Genomic DNA, 10,532 nt, shown 5'->3' on the forward strand with positions numbered 1-10,532 from the left:
AAAAAAAAAAAAAAAAACCCAAAACTACATATACTAAATTTAATATATTAATGTTACATTTAATATATTAATATTTAATATATAAATCCCACATACAAAATTTAACTTTATTATAACTGCAGTGAACAACTAAAAATTGAAAAATTCCAAACATTGTCAATGACAATAGCACCAAAAATCAGGAAATAGCTAGATATAAATCCGACAAAAGCTGTGCAGCAGGTACATGCGGAACCCACAGAACACGGATGAAAGAAATCAGAGATCCAGAAGAATAGAACGGTATACATCTTCATGGGTTGAAAGACTTGATTTTGAAAAAGAAAAGCAAAGTTGAAGGACTTCGCAAAATGGTTCAACAACTCTGGAAAACAGTCTTAGTTTCTTCAAAAGGTAAACATGTATCTACCATACGACCCAGTAATCCTGCTGCGAGGTATTTACACAAACTAAAAACTTAAGTTCACACAGAGACTTGTATCCAAGTATTTCCAGCAGATTCATGCATAATAGTGGAAGATGGAACGGCCCAAATGTCCATCAGTGCAAACATGCACCAACAGTTACCCAGCAAAACCAGGAGCCAGCTACTGATCTTAGAGACAGCATGGATGGATCTCCAAAGCACTGTGGCAAGTGAAAGAAGGCACATGCAAAATACCAAATTCTATGTGATTCCATTTAGAGGGAATTCTAGGGGCCAGGAGTCGTGCCTCATGCCTGTAATTCCAGCAGTTTGGAAGGCTGAGGCAGGCAGATCACCTGAGATCAGGAATTTGAGACTAGCTTGGCCAACGTGGAGAAACCCTCTTCTCTACTAAAAATACACAAATGAGCTGGGCGTGGTCGTGGGCGCATGTGTAATCCCAGCTACTCAGGGGGCTGACGCATGAAAACCTCTTGAACCTGGGAAGCGGAGGTTGCAGAGAGCAAGATCGTGCTACTGCACTCCAGCCTGGGCGACAGAAGGAGACTGTCTTAAAAAAAAAAAAAAATGGAATTCTAGGAAAGACAACCAGCAGTGGCAGAAGCTTACAGGGGGCTGCTGGGAAGGGGCTGGGGTGAGCGGGTGGGTGCACAGGGCCATGAGATAATTTGTCGGGGTGATTAAAACGCCCTAGGTAATAATGCTGTCATGGGACCATCTCTACACATTTGACAAAACCTTGCAGGTAAATTATATGGCAACAAAGCCACTTTTTAAAAAGAAGAAAAAGAAAAGGGTGGGTTTGAATTCCCAGTTCTCCTTCCAGCTGCACAACTTGAGCCAATTAGGACGCCTCGTTGAGCATCTGTTTTCTCGTTTCTAACAGGCAATATAAGAGCAGCTGCATCCCATTGTGGCTAGAAGTATTAAATGCCTTCATTTCACGGCAAGGTTTACAGTCATGCCAGGTGAAATCCATATTAGCCGTTAGAGGGAGCGTTCCTCTCTTTGCGGAGGGGTTTGGAGTAGAGGCACAAAAGATGATCTTACAGGCCAGTTCACCATTCATTCTCATCCCTGAAACGCCCAGCGCTTTCCCTACACTGTCTTGGGAGCAGCTACCTGATGAGAGCACCTCGCCCAGCTGTCTTCTCAGGACTGAGCTGCTGCCCCTTTCCCCGCCTGTCCCCTAGCAGCACTTCCCACCACCCCGCCGTCATCACACATCGGAAAGCCCTTGTGAGCCCCAGGGAAGCAGGTACTGGGCTCTGATTCCACAAGGAGGCTTCTGGGTCTTCCATTTTACCTGCCTGGATGGCTTAGGACTTTCCCATGCTCTGAGGCTAAAGATTTGGCACCTGAGTTTTAAAACCTTTCCCCAGCCGGGCGCAGTGGCTCACGCCTATAATCCCAGTACTCTGGAAGGCCGAGGCGGGCAGATCACAAGGTCAAGAGATCAAGATCATCCTGGCTAACATGGTGAAATCCCGTCTCTACTAAAAGTAAATACAAAAATTAGTTGGGCGTGGTGGCACGCGCCTGTAGTCCCAGCTACTCGGGAGGCTGAGGCAGGAGAATTGCTTGAACCTGGGAGGCAGAGGGTGCAGTGAGCTGAGATCGCGCCACTGCACTCCAGCCTGGCGCCTGGTGACAGAGCGAGACTCTGTCTCAAAACAAAGAACAAAAACAAAAAAAACAACCTTTCCCCAGCACTTCCCAGAGACGTTCTCCTGCCCTTCCCTGGCCACTTACCTGGGCAGAAGTCATTAGTGCTTCCAAGAAGGGAGGATGTTGGGTTTCCGTGTCAGCTGGCACTGAGGCCCTTAATCTGGATGGGGTTTTTTAACTCCCCACAGCCTTCTCTGCCAGTTCTGTTTCCAGTTGCATCTGCCCCTGGGTCTCCACCGTTCCTCTGGAGGGATTAGGCGAACCGCGCAGCTGCCTAAAACCTCACATCTTGAGGGAAACAGTCATTCAGTGTCTGACCTCTGGGCTCGCTGTCTCGGACTCTAAGCTGCCAGGGAACCAGGGCTTTCCACCCGGTGGGACTGCCTGGGAGCTTTTTAAATGCCCCTGCCTGTCCCCCACTCCCAGAGATGGTGACTTCCTGGGCCTGGGCATTAGGAAGACTTTGTTAGACTCCCTGATGATTCTTCTGTCCAGGCCAGGCTGAGAACCGCTGGTCAGAGAGACCTGGGCACATCCCAAGGGTCACCCAGAACCAGGGGGTGCAAGTGAAGAAATGAGAAGTTGCTGATTGCCTCACTGAGCGGTGAAGCCCAGGCTTGACCACGGATTAGGCCAGCTGGACCCAGGGGTTCAGGCGGGAGCATCCCTGCTTCTCTCTGCGCTGCCCCATGGGCCCCAGCAGCCTGGGCCCACATCCTCTCACTCGGAAGCCAGCTCTCATTGGGCTGGCTGGGCTTACAGCTCCACCCTGGAACCATCCATGTGGCCCCGAAGGGCCCCTCAGGGCTCAGACAGCCAGACCTGGGGTGGTTGAAGGCCAAGAGCCAGGCCCTCTGGAAACCACACAGCCAGGAGTGGGAGGGGGTGCTCCCTAAGGGACAATTGAGGCGCTGGCTTTCAGAGTAGGGAAAGAGAATGGGTATGAGGTGGACAGAGCCATTACGTCACCCCAGAGAGGCTCTGTCCCCCGCCCTGCTGAGGGGGAGACAGTAGGAGAGCAGCCACAGGTCCAGCAGTGTGATCACAGGGTCTGGGGTCAGGTGCTGGAGCGGCATCCAGCTCCTCCACCGGCCAGCTGCACCCTGGCCCTCAGGGCCTCCCTCCCCTGGGACAGGGGACAGTGCCGGGCAGTGTTGTGGGGTACAGGCCCTCTGTGTGGTGAGCATGCTGAGAGCTCAGAGAGGGTGGATTTGCACATGAGCGACCACCTGTGCAGTGTCCACCCAGCCATCAATGTGCTAGACCCAGGAAAGGACTCGGAGCGCTCTGCCGGAGCCCACTGTCACCCACAGGAGCAAACTGTCTGGGCCCACAGCCTCTGCTTCTTCCCCTCCTGTCCCCTAAACGCCAGCCCCTGGCCAGCCTGGAGGCGTTTCTGACTGACCATGGCTGTCAGTCCTCTCGCGAGCCTTGCTCCAGCCAGACTCCTGCCTTGGGTCTCTGCCATCCCGGCACTGACACCCACAGGCAGAGCTGAGAGGGGCCCCCAGGAGTGTCGTCAGCAGCCAATCCCAGAAGGCATGCATGTCAGATGGTTTCTGGAAATCGAAACTCAACTCTGTTTCCTGAAACATTTCCTGGGATCAGCCTGAGCACGCTCCATATTGGGAGAGGCTTCTGGATCAAAGGACCGGTCTGCAGAGGGCTCCTGTGGCTGGAAGCCAGGAGGTTCCAGCACAGCCATCGCAGCTGCCCCAGCCAGGTAAGCTCCTGCCTCCAGCTGGGCACCCCTGCCTCTCTGTCTCTCTCTCTCTCTCTCTTTTTTTTTGACAGGGTCTCACTCTTTTGCCCAGGTTGGAATGCAGTGGGGCGATGTCGGCTCACCGCAACCTCTGCCTCTTGAGTTCAAGTGATTCTCCTGCCTCAGCCTCCCAAGTAGCTGGGATTATATATGCCTGCCACCACGCCTGGCTAATTTTTGTATTTTTAATAGAGACAGGGTTTCACTATGTTGGCCAGGCTGGTCTTGAACTCCTGACCTCTGGTGATCCACCCACCTCGGCCTCCCAAAGTGCTGGGATTACAAGTATGAGCCACCGCGCCTGGCCAGGGCACCCCTCTCTACACAGGCAAGTGGGGGTCACGCCTCCCTGTTTGCACATAGGCCTGGAGCTGGGGGTCCAGTGCTCCTGAGCCAGCAGCTATCCTTGCTGCTCCCAGGCCCACAGGGCCTCTCTGCACGGTTGGGCAGGTTGCTTACTGCACAAGGATACCAGCCAGAGGGGCAAGTGGGCTGGAATTCAGCTTGGCCCTCTTTCAGGTCTGTGCATTGAGCCTAGGCCTGCACCCACCCCAAGGAAGAGCACCTTTTTTTCAGTTCACATGAAGGCACCCTAGGGGTCAACACAGATAGTCGGTCTCAACTTCCTATATGAAGGAATCAGGGAAAAACACCCAGCCACTGCCACCCAGAGGGCAGCAATGGTGCCTGCCTGGTGCTTCATTGTCCACTTTTTTTTTCTTTTGAGATGGAGTCTTGCTCTGTCACCCAGGCTGGAGTACAGTGGTGTGATCTCAGCTCACTGCAACCTCCGCCTCCTAGGTTTAAGCGATTCTCTTGCCTCAGCCTCCTGAGTAGCTGGGACTACAGGTGCACACCACCGTGCCCAGCTAATTTTTTTTTTTTGGTATTTTTATTAGAGATGGGGTTTTACCATGTTGGCCAGGCTGGTCTCGAACTCCTGACCTGAAGTGATCCACCCACCTCAGCCCGCCAGAGTGCTGGGATTACAGCATGAGCCATCGAACCTGGCCAGTTGGCCATTTCTCCAAGGCCTTGAGTTACTCTCTCAGGACAAGCAAACCTGGTGGCTACAGCAGAGGGAAGTGGCTGAGGGCAGAGTGGAGAGGGGGACCACCCGCCCCAGCGTGCCTGGGACCGAGGGGTTTCTCAGAACACAGGGAATCTTCAGTGCTAAAACCAGCACAGTCCCCAGCACACAGGACAGGTGGTCACACACCCTGGCCCCTTCAGCCAACTACTGACATCAACACGGGGGAGAGGTGGGCTCTGCCAAGCAGACCCCCGGCCTGCGGCTCACCAGCTGTGGACATGGCACCCATTTGCCTCTCTGGGTGTCAGCTTACTCACTTGTAAGGTGGGGTGTTACCAAGGTGGTTCTCAGGGTCACAGTAAGGCCTCCAGTGGTATCTAGGCAGCCCTGACAAGGGACAGCCATGCACTGCCGGTGGGTGCGAGTCCGTCCCAGAGCAAAGCTGCTCACCAGCCAGTGCACCCAGCCCAGGGGGCTTGTTCATGCGGACTCCCATGCAGAGGGCCTGGGGCGAGGCCAGCCTTACGTCCACTTCCGACAAGCTCTGGGGATGCCCCTGCAGCCACCCACCAGGCCCCCCGAACAATCTCAAGGTCACCAGGCCCGGACTCCCAGCCAGTGCCCATAGCAGTGCCACCAGGGGCCTGCCCCCGGCTTGCTGGACTGAGGGGACGGCCAGGTGTCACAGGATTCTTACCGAGCCAGAGAAACCATAACTGTCTCTCCATTGGCAGGGTGTGGGGAGGGAGGCAGGGGGGCCGCTGGCCACTGCAGACAAAGACAAGCTTTGAAATTATACAGAGGCAGGAACGCCAGGCCCGAAGGTGGAGACTCAGGCCAAGCTGAGCATCAGTGTCTTGGGGACACTTCAGCATTTACTCCCCATTCTTCCCCCAGCAGGCCCCCCCCCAGGCTGCAGCCCTGAGCCTCTTCCCACATCTTCCCCATCCGAATACCACGGAGCCCCGACGTGTCTCCCTGCCCCGACGTGTCACTCCTGGCCCAGATTCTGTGGCCTCTCCTGACGAGTCCCCTTCCATCCAGGCTGCGGGCTCGTTTTTGTCTGCTGAGACCTCTGGGACGGTTCCTGCAGGGTGTGTTGCCTGAAGATTAAGGCCCAGATCTTAACCAGGCTCCCCCGGCTTCCCAGCCTGGGCCCATGCCCATGGCCTCCTCCCCCTCCACCCTCCCCCATGCCTGTGTTGCAGCCTTGCCCGGGGTCTGGTTTTCTGGGATGGGCTCACTCGCCTCCAGTCACCAATTCTTGCTGTCCTTACTGCCAGGGGCCACCCCCAGCCAACCCCTTCATCTAGCCAAGTCTAACACATCTTTCCAGGACCACGATGCAGACCAGGTGAGGGGCCCCTGTGGGGGCAACCACAGCATCCGTCACACTTACCGAGACCATAGTGGGCTCTGTAGGAAAGGGACCCTGCCTGCCACACAGCCCAGATTGGGCTGAAGGGTGGATGGGCAGGCCAGTCCCTGGGCCTCACTGCATCACTTCCGTCCACAGCAGGATCTGGGCGTCCAGGCAAGGCCATGGCCCCTCTGAGGCTCTTCTGGGTGTGGCTGCTGGTTGCAGGGACCCAAGGTGAGCTGAGCCCCTGGGAAATGCCAAAAGCAAAGGTCCATGAGGCTGCTGTGCCCTGGGTCTGCGTAGAACGCCCAAGAGAGGTTGTGCCCAGGGTTTGAGGCCCGGTAGTTAGCTGAATCTTCTCTCTTGCTTGAAGCACCTGGTATCCCAAGTGATCGTGGCTTGGAGGTTCCAGGGGCTCACCTGCACTCAGGTGAGCTGCAGGTTATAGAGAGGACACCAAGGAATTCTCCATTCCTTCCAGAGGGAACCAGAGGAACTGATCAAACCAGCAGTCACAGGGGGTGTTGTGGGGTCCATGGCCTTGGATGTAGGTCAAGCTTCCAGAGGGTCCCGGCTGCCTTCCCTCACATTTTTTACACTGTGAGCCCCTGGAGTCTCATTCTCATCCTGGGGGCCCCACGGAAGCCAGATGTGCCCCCCAACTGAATTCAGCTCCTGCCCGGCTCTGCCAGCTCCTGTAGGGGCGAATGTCGGTGGGCGGAGTCCCAGAAGGACCTGTGTGGGGTGGGAATCCCATTCTCTGGATTCCTGGAAGTATTCCGCCTGTGCTCCCAGGGGTCCCTAGGCCTGGCCCCCACTAGGCTAGCACCCCCAAACTGCAGACACCCTCAGGAGGGCTTAGCATGGGGCCGCTTCTCCCCCCACCATCCTTCCCTCGGGGTCCTGCCACCTCCACTCTCAGTGCTGGAGAACCCAGGGCTTCTCTGCCCCTGTTCTATCTATGGAGTGAAGGGCTGAGACCCCTAAAACAAGGAACGGCGAGTTTAGCCTCCGTGTGGGAGGTCTGTATGTATCTTCCACTCCCCCCTCACAGAGTTGCCCCTCACGGAGAGGCAGGGGGACCTTGAAGCACTGGAAAACAAGCTCAGCAGGGGACACCCAGGACAGCGTGGGGGCCCTGGAGGTTGGGGCGGGGTGCTGCAGGCTCCAGCCTCACCCTCGCTGGTCTCTCCCTGCAGCCGTGAATGATGGCGACATGCGGCTGGCCAATGGGGCCACTGCCAATGAGGGCCGCGTGGAGATCTTCTACAGAGGCCAGTGGGGCACTGTGTGTGACAACCTGTGGGACCTGACTGATGCCAGCGTCGTCTGCCGAGCCCTGGGCTTCGAGAACGCCACCCAGGCTCCGGGCAGAGCTGCCTTTGGGCAAGGTAGGACCTGCTGTCCCCATCCTCCGAGGCTGAGACCCACAGCACAGCCAGCTCCCGGGAGGAGCGAATCCCCTAAGACAAGACAGTCAGGCTTCAAAGACATGCAAATTGTATTCCTATTAATTTAGCAAGAGCAAACACTTTTTTTTTTTTTTTTTGAGATGGAATCTCACTCTGTCACCCAGGCTGGAGTACAGCAATGTGATCTCAGCTCACTGCAACCTCCGCCTCCTGAGTTCAAGCGATTCTCCTGCCTCAGCCTTCTGAGTAGCTGGGATTACAGGTACCTGCCACCACGCCTGGCTGATTTTTGTATTTTTTAGTAGAGACAGTGCTTTGCCATGCTGGCCAGGCTGGTCTTGAACTCCTAGCCTTAAGTGATCTGCAACCTCAGCCTCTGGAAGTGCTGGGATTACCACGCCCAGCCTGAGTGCAAACACTTTCGATGGCGCGGAAGCCCTGTGGGTCCTGCTCAGTGGAACTGCCTTCCACGCCTGGCTGGTGAGGTGGCCGGAGCTTGGGCAGGTTCAAGAGCTCGGCTGGGCTCATTCACTCCGGCCCTGAAACTCCACTCCAGGGAGTTTATATTCTTGAAACAATTTCCCCTCAAAAGAGAAGTCTGTACGCAGAAAGATTTCCACTGATGCAGCAGTTGCGATTCTGGGAAAAAAAGAAATAATCCACCCACTATTTAGCAGCAAGGATAGTCACACAATTGCAGGATATGAACCTGATGTCGCAGGGATAGGCACGCAGTTACAACACATGAATCTGATGTCTGCAGTAGCCAGAAAGCTTCATAAGCACGAAGGCTAAGTTGATGGCCTGACCTTGCAATCACAAATCCAACCCATGCTGGAATATCCACCGTGGTTCACCGGTGAAGGACCCGCCCGGCCGGTGCGGGGAACAAAGGGCTGAGTCGCACTGCGGGGCTGCTGGGTGCAGTCCTCAGGCCCCAGCCCTGCCATCTGCTGCATCCACAGGCTCGGGCCCCATCATGCTGGATGAGGTGCAGTGCACCGGAACTGAGCCCTCGCTGGCCAACTGCACATCCCTGGGCTGGCTGCATAGCAACTGCAGGCACGATAGGGACGCCGGTGTGGTGTGCACCAACGGTGAGTGTGGGGCCCCAGCATGCCCTGGGGTCCCGTGGCCACTGCCCCCCCACACACACATGTGAAGCACACAAAGGTTCCTTCCACTACTGCCTGCCCGCTCCGCATGGAGAGGCCCTGATCCAGAGAGCCCAGCAGCTCCCAGTCCCACAGGCCCAGACTCCTCCCCAGCCCCGTCTGGAGAAACACCCCAAGGAACCTGAGTGCGAGGCAGTGAGACAGTCCCAGTGGGGACTGGCTCCAGCCTGACCTGAAATGCCAGCGCCCGCTCGGAAACACACTCCCCGGCGTGACAAGCTCAAGTCCATCCTGGTGGAGGGAGGCCCGGCTACTCACAGCCGCAGCCTGCTTCCTCCCAACCCGCCCTGATTTGCAGGGAACCCAGGCTGCTCTGCAGGCTGGAGCCCCTGGATCTGAGTTTTGTTGTTGTTGTTTTTGAGATGGAGTCTCACTCTGTCGCCCAGGTTGGAGTGCAGTGGCAGGATCTCAGCTTTCTGCAACCTCTGTCTCCTGGGTTCAAACAATTCTGCCTCAGCCTCCTGAGTAGCTGGGATTACAGGCACTTGCCACCATGCCTGGCTAATTTTTGTATTTTAGTAGAGGCAGGGTTTCACCATGTTGGTCAGGCTGGACTTGAACTCCTAACCTGGTGATCCACCCACCTTGGGCTGCCAAAGTGCTGGGATTACAGGTGTGAGCCACAGCGCCCGGCTGGATTTGAGTTTCATGGTTTTCTTTCCTCTCCTGATGGCGAGGTGGCTCTTCCTGGGCTTGCCGCCCACTACCCTTTGTCAGGAGCCCCTAAGGCAGGAGGGGTTGAATCCCAGGGAGCCCCTGTGCTCACGTGGGACAAACAAGTGGCTGGAGCTGAGCCTGGCCTCACAGTGGGGGAAGCCCAGGAGACACCATGGGGCTGTCGGGGGTTCAGTGGGGGGAGGCAGGTGAGGGGGGCACGTGGGGCCGTGGGTGCAGGGCAAAGGCTCCTGTGGCAGGGGAGCTGTGGTGAGGAGCAGGTGGGAGGGAGCTGGGGGCTCAGGTGTGAGGAGGCCCAGGGCGAGCCCACCCGGTTGAAACCTCACAATTACTTCAAACCTATTAAAACCTTTGTGGCAAAGAAAGAACCTATGGGATTTAGTTTTGAGTTAGCCTTGAGAGGGCTCAAAGAAGGGGGGAGGGTGCAGCACACTGACTCCCGACCTGCGAGCCTCCCATGACTTCTCCAGGCCTTGTGCCTCACAGGAGGCTGCTTGGGGACCCCCAGAGTTCTAAAATGGGGTTGCCACAGGACCCTGACTTTTCAGGCCATCTAAGCAGGCAGTGGTTTTGGTTTGAGGTAGGCAGCGTCTGTGGTGATTGACTGACTGAGGCCGGGGAGTGGGGCTCCGAGTCAGCACCACCAAGTCCCCAGGCGGGGCTGCTGCCTGAATCCGAGGGAGCAGAACAGAGCAGAGGGCCTGATGCCGGAGTCTGGACGGGCTTGGCCAGGTCTCAGCTGCTCTAGTTCCGCAGGGCTGGAAGGGGTGGGACCTCGGGGCTGGAAGGGGTGGGGCCTCGGGGCCGGAAGGGGTGGGCCTCGGGGCCGAAAGGGGTGGGGCCTCGGGGCCGAAAGGGGCGGGGCCTCGGGGCTGAAAGGGGTAGAGCTCGGGGCTGGAAGGGGTGGGGCCTCAGGGCCGGAAGGGGTGGGCCTCGGAGCTGAAAGCGGTGGGACCTCGGGGCTGGAAGGGGTGGAACTCGCGGCTGGAAGGGGTGGGGCCTCGGGGCTGAAATGGGTGG

The 10,532-nt window shown here is 56.7% G+C and overlaps 1 protein-coding gene across 1 annotated transcript in view; it reads left to right on the forward strand.

Annotated features, from left to right (window-relative positions):
• The first annotated feature begins 3,507 nt into the window (after positions 1-3,507).
• LOC108301736 (galectin 3 binding protein) overlaps positions 3,508-10,532 on the forward strand; it is a 9,898-nt gene continuing 2,873 nt past the window's right edge. Inside the window, exons 1-4 of the mRNA XM_017524984.2 lie at positions 3,508-3,818; positions 6,407-6,484; positions 7,450-7,641; positions 8,628-8,759. Of these exons, the coding sequence (XP_017380473.1) occupies positions 6,433-6,484; positions 7,450-7,641; positions 8,628-8,759 (376 nt within the window). The 5' untranslated portion in view covers positions 3,508-3,818; positions 6,407-6,432. The remainder of the gene's footprint in view (positions 3,819-6,406; positions 6,485-7,449; positions 7,642-8,627; positions 8,760-10,532) is intronic.

This window comes from Cebus imitator, unplaced genomic scaffold (assembly GCF_001604975.1).
Source record: "Cebus imitator isolate Cc_AM_T3 unplaced genomic scaffold, Cebus_imitator-1.0 Scaffold36, whole genome shotgun sequence".
NCBI lineage: Eukaryota > Metazoa > Chordata > Mammalia > Primates > Cebidae > Cebus > Cebus imitator.